This window comes from Muntiacus reevesi, chromosome 3 (assembly GCF_963930625.1).
Source record: "Muntiacus reevesi chromosome 3, mMunRee1.1, whole genome shotgun sequence".
Taxonomy (NCBI): Eukaryota; Metazoa; Chordata; class Mammalia; order Artiodactyla; family Cervidae; genus Muntiacus; species Muntiacus reevesi.
In genome coordinates this window covers 213,784,395-213,801,335 of record NC_089251.1, presented here as the reverse complement: position 1 = coordinate 213,801,335, position 16,941 = coordinate 213,784,395, and the positions used below count along the sequence as shown (strand labels likewise).

Here is a 16,941-nt window from a genome sequence, read left to right as displayed (position 1 = left end):
TTAAATGTTTATAACTCAAAAGTTTAAAACTGTGTGAGAAAACATTTTAAATTCTCAATATATGGAAGAATTTTGCACTTTTATTTCCCAATTCTGGCTCCTTGTTCCTCTCATCTAGTTTCCTGTTTATATACAATAGGTGATCACCTTCATGTTTTACATTTTGTATTTGTGAACCAGCCAGGGTTCAGTGAGGGAAGGGAAGGAGGACCCTCTGTAGGGTTGTGGGTCAACTTTAATGTTTATTAAGTTCAGTTCAGTTCCTCAGTCGACCCCATGAACTGCAGTATGCCATATTTGTAAACAATGTTACAGTTGGTCAGACTTCCTTCTAACAGTTTAATACTCAGGGCCAATCCTTTTAAGCTTCAACTTCCTATGCTTGAATTACTTTTGATCACTTTTCAGCATTTCCTATGCTTTGGGTACTATGTTAGTACACTGCCCCTGTATAATTTGTGTTAACTTTAGAAGTGAATTACTAAACAGCTAAGAAGTCTTGTTCAAAATTTTTTTTCACTTAAAAAATATTGCCTAAGAAACACATTTTAAATTTTATTTAAATTTATTGCTCACTCACACTACTTTTGTTAGAAACATTAATCACTCCTTCTATTCCAATTATTATTTTTGAACCAATTATGCTAACTCCTCCTCTGTAAAGTCATGGCCGCACTAATTTCAAGTGGGCCATCAGGGTTTTTCTTCACATCTGCTATTCCAGAACTCCTCTGCTCTTCTCAAATCTCTGAAACCAGCATACTAGGGCACGGAAGTCAAATCCAGCCCACTGCCAGCTTCTGTATAGTTCTAATGGAACAATCACCTTGTGTTTACAGTCCACGGCTGCTTTCGCATTACAGTGGCATGGCCAGTGCATAAAACATTACTACCTGGTCCTTTAGAGTCACTTTGTTGCTTGTGTGCATGCTCAGTGTCCGACTCTTTGCGACCCCATGGACTGGAGCCCACCAGGCTCCCCTGTCCGTGAAATTCTCCAGGCAAGAATACCAGACCCGGTTACCATTTCCTACACCAGGGGATTTTCCCAACCCAGGGATGGAACCCACATCTCCTGCATTGGTAGGCAGATTCTTTACCACCTGGGAAACCCAGGATCCTAGGCTTTTTCAATTACATGCCACTTCCAATTTTTCCTTATGTGTGAAAAATTTTCAAATGACCTGCACATCCTTTGGGAATTTATCAAGTACAAATTCTAAAAACCTGCTGTGGTGGTAAAATCAGTCTTCCTGACAGTGGTTGCTTCTGTGCGTGTGTGCATGCTGCCGTTGCTATTCCTAAATCCCACAATTTTTTTCTTAGCACTTACCCATTGAGGCCTGGTCTGAATTTGGACAAGAGGTAAGATCAGATACCAGAGGAATTGTTTGGCTCTGATGTTACAGACTGGACAGAACTATACCTGAATCCTTTACAAATGGGAATTCAGGGCAGAGGGCAAGAGATGGAGGGAGAAGGGGAAATGAAATACTCATAACAGGGATGACAAGCTCCTTTGCCACCATCCACTGCAAATGCATGGAAACCTCGGCACAGAATATAAGAAGGCAGCAATAATGTAAATGTCTCTACTTATGTCTTCTATCTAAAAATAGTGATCAAAGCAAATGCCAGTCTTGACTTCTCTTAGAAATGAATGAGGTGATAGAATGAGGAAAACACAACATTCAAGTGTTCTAAAATAAAGTATGAAGGGGGCCAGCTGCTGTAGAATAAGGGAGAAGGTCATATATAGTTCAAAGTTTACCGTATGACCACTTGTCCTAGCTTACTGTAGCTGTATTTCAACCTTTTTATTCTTTTAAGGATAATTCAGCGTGTGTGTGTGTTGAGTATATAGACTTTACACTGTACATTTCTGTCACTTTGGCCACGTATTTGTGTATGTATGTAAACTTTTGGCCACATTTTGTGGCATATGGGATCCTAGTTTCCTCACCGGGGATAGAAGCCATGCCCCCTGGATTGGAAGGCAAGAGTCTTAACCACTGGATAGCTAAGGAAGTCCTTGGCCATAACTTTTAAGCACTAATTATGTTGCTGTTAGCAAGTTGTTCCAGTAATATGGTGTCCGAAAGTTGCTCTTTTTGACAGCAGCAAATAATTAGCTGCAATTAAAAAGGGGTAGGAGGGCCAGGGAAAAGGGATATTTGAGTGCTACATTAAATTACATAATAGGAGCATTAAGTCATTCCAGAAAGGTGGTGAAAAGTGAAAGTCGTTCAGTCGTGTCTGACTCTGTGACCCTATGGACTGTAGTCCACCAGGCTCTTCTGCCCATGGAATTCTCCAGGCAAGAATACTGGAGTGGGTTGCCATTCCCTTCTCCAGGGCATCTTTCCTACCCAGGGATTGAACCTGGTCTCCTGCATTGAAGGCAGATTCTTTACCATCTGAGCCACTAGGGAAGCAAGTACATATATATGCAACATCTCCAGATCAAGGAACAGGTCTTTAGTAGGTTTCAAAGAAACACTAGCCTCCCTATGTAGAAAAGACAATTACTATGCGTAATTCTAAAGGTTACCACATCAAATACATAGCTCTTCTTGTAAAGCATCACAGTAATCTGAAAAAGAATTATTCATACTTTTCAAATAAACACAAAATAAACCACATAATTCTGAATAAGTAGTAACAACTTTATTTTAACTCAACTTGCTGAAATGCAAAAAATATTTTCAGCAACAAGATACAAAAAGTATGTATCTCATCATTGACATCAGCTGATTAAAAATGAGGCTGAAAAGTTCAATGTGTCTTTATACATTTGAGTCTTGAAAATCAATTCCCCCCAGAACTAATTTTTAAATAATTTCAGCAGACTTTTATTTTCAAAAATGGGACTCAAGTTATATCTTCATTCTAAAAAACTGAAGGCAAAAATTAACTGGGTTACAGTATACAATGATAAACTCTAACAACAGAAAAAGATTTAAATATAAGAGTTCTTTTTCAAACGTAAAGTCCACATACTGCAAACAGAAGACACGGTGTGGTGATTTCATTCTGAGTGAAGAGGAAATCTCGCATGGTAGGCACTCAATATTTGTTCAACTGGACCTAAAATTTACATCATTCCATTTTAACACTTAAACAAAGTAGAGCTCATAATCTGTATAAAAGAGGTTTGCAAAATACTCTTATGTGTGCTGAAAGTGCTGTCTTTATAATCTGAAAACACTAAAACCCACCCACCCACCTTTGTTTTGAAAGAATACACTGAATATTTTCATTTTACCCATTAAAGAGCATGAACATCCAACTCAAAATTATTCACCTCTTCAAGTAGACTTGGCTTTGAGAAAAGCTTGCTGAGTTGGACTTAAAACAACTTACTGAAGTCCCTAGTGTTCTATTTTAGTTAACACCAGGAAGCATACAAAGATTCTGTTTAGATTTTGATTTACGCACAAAACTTAAATGGGTAAATAAATTAGCTAATTACACATCTGGCAATTTAAGCTCTAACTTAAATCTAGTTTAAAAATAAAACAATAATGTTCATGACAAATTTTTAAGAGATCTTCGTTAACATTTTTAAACTCAATTTCAAAACTGATGTCCTAAAAAGGCACTGTTTTCACATTTCATCATGCAGTAAATTGGTCACATTTTTGAGAATTATAATTTCCTCAATTGTCCCCCCAAATAAAGCACATTTAAATGGAATACATTTCAACTAACCTAAACTTTCAACATTTAACTGAGTCCTATTTTCAGAAATTCACTTTTGAACATACCACACACATATCCAAGCAAATATACATATACACACATACACACGCACACACACTTGCCTAATGACCACATAATACATGCAAGGATCTCCAATTACTATTTCAAGACAATGACACATGAGTATTCAAGGAGGTAACAATGGCAGGCCATATGTGATGGCACCTTCATATTTGTGCTCCAAATATCGATACACACTAAAATTAAAAAATGAAAAAGGCACAAATATAGTGTTTCTGTATCTCAATCTAAAGAACAGTTCTCCAACGGTTACTTTTATAATATGTAATGTTTAAGACCAGTAACTACTTTTCTAAGAAAGAGCTGTTTAGGTGACAAAAGGGAAATAGGAGCAGGCTTTAGTTTAAAAGGCAACACTGCTTTGGACGAAATCTGTGTCTACTGAAAATCATGTGTATAGTTCAAACAAAAAAAGCTATTAGAACACTCACTTCAGAATACATTAACAGTTTTACATTGCCTCAAGAACCCACAATACCAAAAATATACATAATAAATAAAAAAAAAATAAATCAACTACCATGTGATTCTGTTAACATAATGGTAGGCATTATATTATATGAAAAGTGGACATTTCTACAAACGTGGATATCCTTACAGCACAGTGTTTGACATTTTTGGTACAAAATGTGTTACCAAACTAAAAAAAAAAAATCTTTATAATAAAACCCTTCAGATTTGCAATAAACACTAAAGTAAGGGTAAGCTGAAATGTACATTATAGATGTTACCACTGAAGTCACTATGGTTAGAAATGTAGATTCAAGCAGTGAATTAATTCATAATGCATCTGTGTGCATTTGATATAAATGGATACACCAGTATTTTTTTTTTTTAAATATGACAACAAAGTTCTAGGGCCTGAGAGGGGGATTTTTTTCTTCTAAGACCCTGGCAGAATCTCAAATCCTTAAAGTGTATATGTATGTGTGTGATTTTTAAGCTGCACACTGTAAATTTAAAAGGCTCAATCTTATGGTTTAGTTAAGAAGTGAATTTCTGCTCCTCATGATACTCTCACTAGCTTTCTGCTCCCTGTAATACTCTTCCCTAGGACAGAGTCCATTCAAACCTAAGAATCCTTCTTCCATCCCAAGGCAGTCTTTCAATACTAAATTTAAGTTAATACAACAAAGACTCAAACTACAAAAGAAGAAGTGAAGATATCTGAAAATACCATCTTTTCAAACTTCAGTCTGATGTGGATAACAAATGATTATTGGACAGTGTTTGTTCAATGTAAATATGAATCATTCTTGGTATATTAGGATTCATTCAGTAAATACCTAATAGATAACAAAAATAATATCTATTTTAAAACTTTAGCTTCATTTTTTTTTCCTTTTGCCCTAACTTCAAAAACTAAATAAACAAATTATGCAAATTTTAATCTGGAGAATAGTTACATAGGTAAATACATAGATGTAAGCATTCTTTTTTCCAGTGGCACACTTTTTCCCCTTGTGGTCAAACACAAATCCTGCCTAAGAAGCATACTGCCACTGTTGGAGGAAATCCGATGCAGCACTTTGACACTGATCGCTCCTGCTTCGCCATGACAGTGCACTAGAACAGACCTCTGCTGTGAACACACTGAAGATATGTATGTGTTTTAAAGCTAAAATTCATTTATAATAAAGAACTGGCCTGTGAAAAGCAGTTTATAAACAGTTTATCCTGTTCACATTACGCATTATTTCAATTATCATCCACAACGTTGGTACAGTAACTGAGACAGACAGGAGAAACCTAGGGAGGAAAGAAGGTTTCAGAGTGTAGCCTGACATATTTCTGGGGGTCCTCTCCTTTGGTCTTCGGATAATAACACTTCATTGCTTTTAGAAGGAGAGTAGACTAGGATTCATTTACTGCTCAGGTGCCTTCTCCAAAGTGTGATAAAACAGTAGTAAATTCAATAATGACTATCTGAAAGTCAAACTAATGTAACTATAATTGGGAATACCTTTCTTAATCTATTATCACAAACATCCCAGTTGCCTCCATCTTTCTTAAAAAATTCTTTCAAAAGACAATTAATTATACCACATCAATTCCCTCAAAAGAAAAAAAAAAAAGAGTACCATTTAGCATATAAAAGTTACACATTAAAAGTGCATATATATCTTCCTTAATTGGCCCAGTCATTAAATTTACATTTGGTCATCCTTACTTTTAACATATAGAATTCTTCATGTAAATGTAGGTCACTATAAATTAAAATTAATTCAGCACTAAACATGCTTTCTTCTTATTGAAATCTTAACCTCAATCAGTTCTCAATCATTGTAAACTTGGATAAACTCACAAAAAAACACAAATAAAGGTTTGTTATGCTTCTCTTAGTCTGTTGGACAGTTAACATACAAACATCACAAATTTCACTAAAAATTTGGGCCAACTCATTGCATATTTGCCCCCTGAAATGAAAAATAAATTAGAACTGAAGCAGTGTATTGCCATAACTTACCTTGAAGGTAAGCAGGTTCTCCTGTATTTATAGAACTTAGACTAGAAACATTACCAGTCATCCCCAACACAAGTGCTTTTTTAAAGGAAAACCTGTTTGATACTTTTAGTACAGGACAAACCCTACAAAATTCATCTGCCTTTCTCAAACTAATGGAAGATCCTTCTGAAACTTACTATCTTCAGTTATCAGTATTACTGCATTATGGAGCTAGTGCAATCCTGCATAGCCTTGGTCTCAATGACAAGGCACAATAAAAAAATTAAAGTATTACATGAACAAGAGAAGTCACTGAAGATAATTTAAGGCCTTGAAGTGAATTAGAGTATAATCAGTCTAATTTAAAGCTGAAGAATAAACCATAAATTATCCACCTGAAATGCAAGCAATATGCTTTTTCAGCTTCTGTTCTGTGGACAAGACAACAGAAACAACTCTTGCTTATGGTTTGTGTATTAGAATCCTTCTGGACCTGGAGGAGTAAAAGTCAATTCCATTTTTCTACAGTTCATGGAAGGTTTCAAGACTGTTTTAGCCGTTTTCGTGGAATACCAAACTGTGGACACTGTGCAGATGCTAGTGCTCGGAAGGCTTCTGCTACCAAATGTGGGTGAGACTGAATCATGGACTTCCACCCGGATGTTTCCATTATGTCCGCTGCTTGGCTGAAAAGTAAAAGTAAGAGATGTTTACTAAGGAGTACTTTTCAAAATGCATTGTTGCACTGTCATTTTTTTTTTTTTTTAATTTACAGATTTCAAAATTCTGTCTCCCCTATGTATTCACACCACTTGAATTCATTAAAATATCATCTTTACCTTATTGGTATTTTCTGTTGTAACTGAAACTGTCCAATTTTTCTGCAAATTCTACTCTCCTGAAGTGTATGACACTGGTCTGCAGAGCTCTGCTCCCACTGTTGCCATTTCTACAGTCTCCTTTCTCTGGCTCTTACACACAGGTTTCCTCTCGAGTTCCAAGTTTTGCCCTCTACTCTTCTTTCATCTTATCTCAGCCACTTTCACAATTTTAACTATCATACTCAACAATGATAAACAGTGATTTGCTAAGTTCTAGACCTCCCCACAAGGTCTGTCCCCAACTGCCTGTTCTCTTTACTTGGACGCGCCTTGAAAGCCATAAATTTCAGACTGAGGATAAGAACTCAGCATGTCTCTCTTGATCCCTAAATTCTTCCTCTTTCATTTCCAATCAGCTCATGCTTCCACCATCACCCAGTGACTCAAGTCAGAAACCTGGGAGTCACCCTAGATACCATCCTTTCCAATCAATCATTAAAGCCCTATTTGAATGCCCAAAGGTATCCTGAATCCCTAGTTAAGTAATGCCAACAACATCTCATGCTTGAATTATTATGTCTCCTAATTTCTCTTCTATTCTCCTATCATGCTCTTCTCAAACCAGCTTCCATGCTACCTCAGCAATAAACACCTTAGAAAGGTCTTCTGTGGTTCTCCAATGCCAGTACAGGCTCTTCAGAAAGAGAGATGAGAAACAGTTTCCGAGTTCTTCCCCCAGCTTTCTACCTCCAATTCCATGCTTTGGCCCTTTGTATAATATTAACAACAACAACAACAACACTGAACTGTTTATTGTTAAAGGATGTACACCGTGCTCTGAGTTAACACAATTACTCCAGCAACAAATCCAGTTATCCTTGCTTGTCTCCTGTCTTCTCTGCTTTGTACCTACCTACCATCCAAATAATACCCAAATATTACAGGCTGTCCATTCAAAATATTACATCCCTTTATTCCCTCTAGCCCCACCATCACTAATCAAGTTCAGTTTTTACCTTCATCTCTTGCCTGAACTACTTCAATACCTCTCTAACTGGCCTGCCTACACATAACCATGCTGCTTAACTACCACAGCCTCAACCGCCCCACGCGCAAGCACGCGGAGAGACTGCTAAAACACACACCTGATCACTCCTACTCCAGGTTAAAATCTTTTACTGTATGCCCATCCTCTTTGAATAATGTCTAAAAGCCCTAGTGTTATTTAGATGGCCTTCCATGATCTGATCTTTGCCTTTCTTCTCTAGCTTCTCATGTTCCTCGTCCCCATACTGTTCTTTCCTATCTTCAAACCGTTGCACACCTGTATCCTTTTATTTTTGGGGGGGGGGGCATACCTTTCCACCTCTTCCCTCTTCTTCACCAGGGTAACTCCTACTAATACTTCAGGTCTTTATACAACAATTCTTCAAAAGGACCTTCTCTGACACTTAGGTCAGGTCTCTTTGCTATACGCTCAGATGGGTATGCTCTCTGCCTTACCTATTATTACACTTTATTTCAACTACTTTGTTTAGTTTCTATATATTTCCTGTTAAACCATAAATTCCATGAAGGCACGAAAAACATATGTTGTGTTCATAAATATCTGTCAAATGAATGATCAACTATTGCTTCATGCATCTATACTTGGATTCAAGCGATGCTTTCTGTCTGCAATGCCTTTTAGTTCCTCCTCAGTTCTGCTTATTTCTTCTTTAGATTTTAAGACAAAGCTCAGTCATCTCTACATCTAAACCTCCAGCCTTGTGTTCTGCACATACCCTTCTTTCTGACATTACTTACCATATTACAATGAAACATGCATGGATGTGTTTCTGTCATTAGATAAATTTCTTAAGAACAAGGATTTTCCTCATACTTGTTTTTACATGCAGCACCCTAGCACAGTGCTTGACACACAACTGGTGCTAGGCACATGTGCGCTGAGCAAACATTAGCCAGTAACAATTAAAACACGTGCCTGACATCAGGTTACTAGTGTACTTCCACGAATCACACAGATTATTAACATACCTGATATTTTCATTGATTTAATTCAGTAAGTATCTACTGACGGTCTCAACATACACTATAGTTTCTACATGGGATAGAGAATAAGCTTATATTTTTTGACACTGTAAAATATTTTAACAGGCTAAAATCAGAGATTGAATGTGGCAAAGTACAAAGCATCACAAAATTATCATTCTATTTTTTTTCTAGGAACACATACCATGATAATGTATTATCTATCACACACTGACCAATATATAGACTAGCTAGTATTTTAATATTATTCACTCATTTTTACCTTTAGAAAACAGAATTCACGAACTATTAAGAATTCAGTTAACCAACTTCAAATCTATCAAAACAGATGAAAGCAAGGGAATCGTAAGTCAAACATTAATTTTCTTGTCTTTGACACAATCTCTTTTTCTTACATCAATTTTTGATAATTTCTAAGAACAGAGTTTAACGGTTTATAGGCAAAAACTAATCAAAAGCAGATGCAAATTCTTCAACCTACTGACTCTCCTTTTGATTTTCAGTAACTGCAAAGAGTAAAAAAGTCACTCTAAAAATGAGTGAAGAAAGGGGGGAAAAAGGGAATAATAAATTCTCATGGTTATGTCATTCTGAAGACTCAGGCTTAGAAAGACATCACAACTGCCCTGCCCCCTAGAGTTTTACCAGGGGAAAAATCAAATTGCTAACATTTCTGGAAGGCTAGGTAATTAACCTAATGCAGAATGTGATGCAAATTACCTGGCTGCCCTAAGAAGCAGTGGCATTCAAATGTCAAGACTTTCCAGGCTAAGCTGGAGGGTACATTTCCTCATAGGATAAAATAAATATTTCCCACATTTTCAGAAATGCTTCCTGAAGGGGCAGGCATAGGGTCTCTAGTAGTCACTGAAATACCTGGACTGAGCTACATGCCAATAAGAACATATATGCCCATCCCAGTTCACATTATAAGCTGATCTACAAGGGAGCATAGCCTCAAGAATCCACTACGTGGTTAAATTATTATTTTTTTAAACTGGCAGTTTGCTTCACGTCACTAATATCTGGATTCATACTTATTGTAGATGAACAAAAGGCTATGCAACAAACACTTAATTTCATGTATGCAGATCAACTTTAAGTCAGAAACTGATGTCATCTTACTTGCTGTTCCAGTTTTTCCCATCTTTACACCCAAGCTGTCGAAGTACACTGCACCTGCATTGAAGATTTAAACACACTTAAGAAAAAGTCAGGTGGAAAGCTGCTGAAGGTGTCGTGTCCACTGAGATACAAGCACAGCTTACCTATTGATAAAGTCTATGGCCTGTGCTTTCAATTGCTCTGCACTGTGCAAATCTGCAAGGACAAGGGTATCGGCAACGTTTTCTACCGAGAGGTTACTACACAAAGCTTCTTCACACATGACCTTCAGCCGTTCCAGTGCATACTATCCAGAAAGGAAAACACAACAGTAAACATTTATTCAAACTACCGAGTTCTAAATACATGATATTTATAACTTAGAAAATGAAGTTAAAGCACATTACACATCGAACTGAGGGAACTTTAAAAGTCTTTTAAGTTATTTTAAATATAAAGAAAGTATGAGTTACTGCATTCAAGACAAAGACTAATTTTTCTTAAATTTCTATCTAAGTTCAAGATACAGGATGAAATGTCAACCCACTCCAATATTCTTGACTGGAGAAACCTGTGGACAGAGCAGCCTGGAGGGCTGAAGTCCAAAGGGATACGACCGAGTGACTGAGCACACATGTAAGGTATAGTGTATTTTTATTTTTATTTTTTTTCTTGCCTCACTGCACAGCGCCCCGAGAAAGGGCTTCGCAGGAGGGAAGCTTTTCATTTCGTATATAGTGTATTTTTAAAACAGAGGTTTATACTTTAAAAACCTCTTAGAACTCAAAAAACAAACAAAAAAATACCCTTATTACTCAATACTCTTAAATGAGTATATTTCTCTTTTCTACAACACCAGTCAGGACAATGCATATTGTCACTACTTAATCCTGAAGAAAAATTATAAAGATTAATACTCATAACCATAACTTGTATTTGACATACATGTAAAGAGAACATACTTGGCAGCTTTAGTGAGGTATAACTGACATACAAGAAAATGCACATATTGTTCATACAGCCACATAATCATTAAATCAAGAGTGAACACAGTCATTACCCCCTAAGTTTCCTTCTACCTCTTTGTAATCCTCCTTTCTCACCCCACCCCAGGCAAGACCTCTGATATGTTTTCTACTGCTAGAATTCACATTTTCTGAAGTCTTCTATAAAAGAAATCATACAATTTGCACTTGTTTTTATCTGGCTTCCAGTCATTATAATTATTTTGAGATTCACGCATGCTATTGTCTGTATATCAGTAGTTCTATGGTTTTCATTGCTCAATGGTATCCCATTGTCTGTTGATGAACATCTGGGTGTTTCCAGTTTTTAGCCATTACAAATAAAGCTGCTATAAACATTCATATAAGTCATTAAATGGGCATATGCTGTCTTTTCTCGAGTATAAACCTATAAATAAATGCACTGGATAATATGGTTAAGTGTAAAACTTTAAAAAAATTGCCAAACGGTCTTTCAAAGTGGTTGTATCATTTTACACTCTCATAAGCAGCATATGAGAGTCCACATCCTTGACCAGACTTGGTATGGTTTTAATAATTTTAGCTGTGGTAACAGTCATAGAAGTATCTCACGGTGGTTTTAACTTACACTACCCTAACGAGGTAGAGCATCTTTTGATATACTGAATGGACATTATTTTAAGAAGTGTCTATTCAAATATTTTTATTTTTAGAAATAACTTTGTTTACTTATAATTGTTTTGAGAGTTCTTTATATAGTCTGAATATGGAAGTCCTTTATCATATATATTCTGGATAAAAGCTGTTCATCAGTTATGCTTTGCAAATATGTTCTTCCAGACTGTGGCTAGTCTTTTTATTCACCTGTGTCTTCTGAAGAAGTTTTAAATTTCATTGAAGCCCAATTTATCATTTTTCCTTTTATATATTTTTGGTGTCATAGCCAAGAAGTCTTTGACTAGTGTAAGGCTATGAAAACGTTCTCCTATATTTTCTTTTAGAAGTTTAAGATTTTTTAGGTTTATAATCTATTCTGTGTTACTTTTTGTATATAATGTGAAGTACACATACAGAGTTTGGTTTTTTCAAGAGTTCAACCACAGTTCATCTTTTTGGTACAGACTACCAATTCCTACAGCACCATTTACTGAAAAGACTACTGTTTCTCCTATCAACTATCCTTGCACGTTCATCAAAAATTATGTAGTCATAATGTGACAGTCTATTTCTGTACTGTCTATTCTGCTTCAATGAGTTATTTGTCTATCTTGTCACCAATACAACAGTGTCAAATACTAAAGCTTTATGAGTTCTCCATTTTATTAATAACCTTTTTCAAAGTTATCTGATTATTCTAGGTCCCTGCACTTGCATGTACATTTTTAAAACAGCTTGTCAATTTGTACCCCTCATCCCTGCAAAGGCAAGCTAGGATTTTGATACTGTCATGCTGGTTCTACTAATCAAAAGAGAAGTGAAATTTTAACAATGTTAAAATTTCTAGTCCATTAACAAAACTTTTTCTCCATTTACTGAGGTGTACCTGAATTTCTGTTATCAGTATATTATAATATTCAGCATACAGGTCTTGAACATCTTTTGTCAGACTCATGTCTATGTGTTTTGTATTTTTCGTTCCATTATAATGGCATTTCTACATCTAAATTCTGAGACAGTCACAGATTTGAATAAGTTGTAAGAAATAAGACTCCATATACACTTGTCCCAGTTTCTCCCAATGGTAACATTTTTCAAAATGAGTATAATTATCACTATAAATATGTATTCATGTATACACATACAGACATATACATGGACAGAAGTAGCATGGATATTAGTACTTTTGGAGAAAGCTCCCAATGGGTTTTTAGCATTTTCAGGATTGAGAACTACTGACTTTGAAATTTCCTGCCACTTTTACACTGTTTCCCTATCTTCAAGAAATAAGCACTGTAAAAGAACATTACAAAATAAGATTTTTTTCTCTATATCCTTGTATCAAAAAATAAATCTTATGAATACAGGATTAAATTAGAAAAAATACACAATATTTTCTTCCTTTTTTATAGATGAATGTCATACACTGTATCTTAAGACTATCTCAAAATTGCAATAAGTTATACACACTACTGTGTGTGTGTTCTCATAAAACAGAGTAAAAATACACTCAAAACTACTGAGTCTGACGTTAACATTCCATTTGTTCCATATACTCTAAATTAGCTCAAGGTATTTTTATGTCTTATTGATTTAAAATTTTTTCATTTCCATGTTATCCCACTGTGTTATTTCATAATACTCTCAAGAGGCATCCATGAATAGTATAAATTAATTCAATACTTCGAGTTATAGAGGGTTCTCATTTGATGATAGCTTTCTAGATATGTCAAGCTTGAGGACATTTTTCAGCTCTTTAAGACCTAATTACTTACTTTGTCTGCAGCTGCCAACAAGTTGTCAGCCATTTTGTCAAGGTTTGGCGCTTTCCCTGTGTAAATGAATCTCATCATTTCTTTAAAAACCTCAGGGTCTACATCATTTATTTCCACTCGATTCTGGTATTGAAAACATAAAAAATGTTGTATTTCAAAAAAAAAAACACATAGACAATGAACCAGAGCAAAACTGACAATAGTTTTAAAAGCCTCGAATCTGCACTTAAGCAATGTACAACTCAAATATTCATTAAAGCGTACTTTAAAAGTTAAGCAGGCAGGTCTAAGAAGAAGTATACCAAGTCAAGCACTACCATGTAGAAATAGAAACCCCAGTTTTTCAGTTAAAAAGTAAGATACAAATAAAAACAAATCTGTAAGGCCAAACTAAATATATCTTTATTCAGTTTCTGGCCACTATCTTAGAGGAAGATGGCTATTAACTTTTTTTGTTTAAAAGAATTAGGTTGTAATACCACGCCTAAGACCCTATAATGGTTCTTAGTCCCAACTTTAAGTAAAGGTAAGGTCACGTATTTGAGAACGTATCAGAGTTCACAACCTCAGAAATCTCCTACAAAAACGGCACATGATATTATCTCCTGGTACATCATCTCTCTGGTTGGGAAATATTCAAGTCCAAAGACGACTGGTTGCTTTTTAACTCCTGAATCTTTGCATTTGGTTTCTCTCCTGAGATCAATGAAGTTAAATATCTAACAGTATATATATATACACCTATACATATATAAAACAATACCAAACATTTCTGACCTTTTGATGACAATAACATTTGACATCATTGACCAGAAGACTGATCACACTACCGGGCCAGACCAACAATCAAAGGAAAGAAAGTAGCTATTTTATTGCAGCCTCTAGTTCTGCAGGAAGGAGAAAGCTGAGCCACGTAAATAAACTTATGAGTTGCAATAAGTTGGAGCAATAAGGCTCACATGTAATACAATCAGCAAAAATCAATCTCTGGTCTTTAGTCTGACTACATTTCAAAATGGCAGATGAAAGAGAAATATCTGGGAAAACCAAATGGGTAGTATTACAGTTCAAGTAGACTAATAATAAACATAATTTATGTCCTTTATTGGGCTTCCCTGGTGGCTCAGAGGATAAAGTGTCTGCCTGCAATGTGGAGACCCGGGAAGATCCCCTGGAGAAGGAAATGGCAACCCACTCCAGTATTCTTGCCTGGAGAATCCCATAGACAGAGGAGCCTGGTGGGCTACATTAGTCCATGGGGTCACACAGAGTCGGACACGACTGAGCAACTTCCCCATCACCTATGTCCTTTATTAAATATAATACACAATATTCTTATTATAGTGGTAAAAAGAATGTAGGAATTGTTTCTGTTCTAGAAAACAAATTCCAAAATCAACTCAAAAGTGCAACTCAGAAGTCTAGAAAGAAAGAATATATATACCTTAACTGGGGAACTCTCAAATAGGTACGGATCAGAACAGTCCTTTCAGATAGCTATCATTTTGATATCAACTATCCACTTATTTTGCTATTGTGACACCTCACGATAGCAATAGCTGTTATTTGGAATGTTAGTCCACATTAAGCTACATCTATTTTTCTACTATAGAACCCATTTCACCCCATCCTCTTATTTCTTTCTAAAATCATAACAATAAGAACATGCACTGTTACTTTTAAAATATACATTCCAATATTCTACATGTATATAAATTAGATGTGAGCCCTTTAAACAAGGTTTACCTTTTTGCTTTCTTCCATTTCATGTTCAAACATGGCATTAAAAACTGGGGATCGAGCTGTAACAAGATTAAGCATCATTATTTAATGCAAAACTTTATGAAAGAAATGCAATATATTACTCAAAAGTAGAAAGTACCTGCAAGAACAGATTTATGAGCTTTAAATTCTTGTCCTCTCACAAAAAAACTGCAATCTGTAAATCTTGTGTTTTCCCAGAGATTACCTAAATCTTCTGCTAGTCGGCATTCAGGCACCTTTAGCGTATTTGTATTAGTATGTCCTGATATATTTACTGAATCTTGGACCACACTCACCTAATAAAAAAAGGGACAACAAGAAAAAATACTTTCATAAATTAATATCAGTAGTAAGCTACTAAGTTTCAACCTAAATTTATCATTAAAATCATGTAGAAAATTCAATGTACTCCTTATAAAAAATGCTAACATCTGGGAACTGAATTTAAAGCCACATATTAAATAAGGAGAGAAATGATACAGAAAAAAAATTGAAATGAATTAGATAATTTTAAGTGACATTTTACGTAAATAAATGGCTTACTGATTCCTGAGAATGCTCAATTATTAAAGTAATCACAAAAACTATTTCTCAACAACAAAAAATGGTCATAATATGATTCCAAATTCAAATAGGAGGAAATACTTTTCCTCACATTACAGAACTATCAACATTTAAAGTTTATCAAACATACAACAAACACAGCATAACACTTACGACATTTTAGAATATTTTAAAATGTTGTTTAAAACTACAGACTATAATATGCAATTTGGGCAGCATTTTAAGTGTTGTCCCTACATGTTTCAATGCTAGTAACACTGATTTAAATATTTAGCAATATTGATTTAAATTTTAAAGTATAAGAATTCTCACAAAACAATGTAATTTTAGTGTTCATGGAAATCTTTCACTAAAAAAACAGTAAGAATAATATAACTTAGTTCGATTCGAAGACCTTTAATTTACCTATGAAATAATAAATAAAAGTAGGTATGATTAAAACATTGCTTTTACATGGAGCCCAACATAATATGGATTAAATTATTTCTCATTAAAGATGACTATATTTTGAATGAAATCTTAAAACACCACTAAGTTTGGCACAAACTTTAAGAAAAGGAATACACTATTAATATTACTAGAAATTTAATATTTAAGAAGTGGAAGAAAATACTACCTCAACTAGTAAAGCAAATGTTTCAGAGCAAATGAACCATCTTTCACAAAAAATGTTGTTGTGGTTACCTACATTTTTAGCTGCTAAGTTTTGTGGTCGTTTGTTTTGCAGCAATAGATGACTGCTAATTTAAAGCTGTATTTCATAAGGTTTTCTTTAATTGAAAGTAGGTATGTACATGGACAAATAAACTACGCAGAAATTGTACACTGGAAATGGATAAAATGGACCAAATTACTAACATGCTAAGAAAGTATAATAATAGCCTAATATAAAATGCTTGAGAATATTAAGTCTCATTAGTCCTTACTCACCTAGATGTAATAACGTCTATTTCATACAAATGAACAGACACTTCTAAAGAAAATCTTTA

The 16,941-nt window shown here is 35.0% G+C and overlaps 1 protein-coding gene across 7 annotated transcripts in view; it reads right to left on the bottom strand.

Moving 5' to 3' along the window:
* Window positions 1-2,645: 2,645 nt before the first annotated feature.
* The window catches only part of SPOPL (speckle type BTB/POZ protein like), a 51,890-nt gene continuing 37,594 nt past the window's right edge, over window positions 2,646-16,941 (bottom strand). For 6 of the 7 annotated variants that reach the window (XM_065931466.1, XM_065931465.1, XM_065931464.1 and 3 more), the window contains 6 exons: window positions 15,507-15,684; window positions 15,371-15,426; window positions 13,625-13,747; window positions 10,371-10,513; window positions 10,228-10,281; window positions 2,646-6,915 (listed from right to left, as the gene is read on the bottom strand). In XM_065931466.1, the coding sequence (XP_065787538.1) occupies window positions 6,771-6,915; window positions 10,228-10,281; window positions 10,371-10,513; window positions 13,625-13,747; window positions 15,371-15,426; window positions 15,507-15,684 (699 nt within the window). In that variant the 3' untranslated portion in view covers window positions 2,646-6,770. The remainder of the gene's footprint in view (window positions 6,916-10,227; window positions 10,282-10,370; window positions 10,514-13,624; window positions 13,748-15,370; window positions 15,427-15,506; window positions 15,685-16,941) is intronic. The other variant, XM_065931467.1, reaches the window with a different exon arrangement.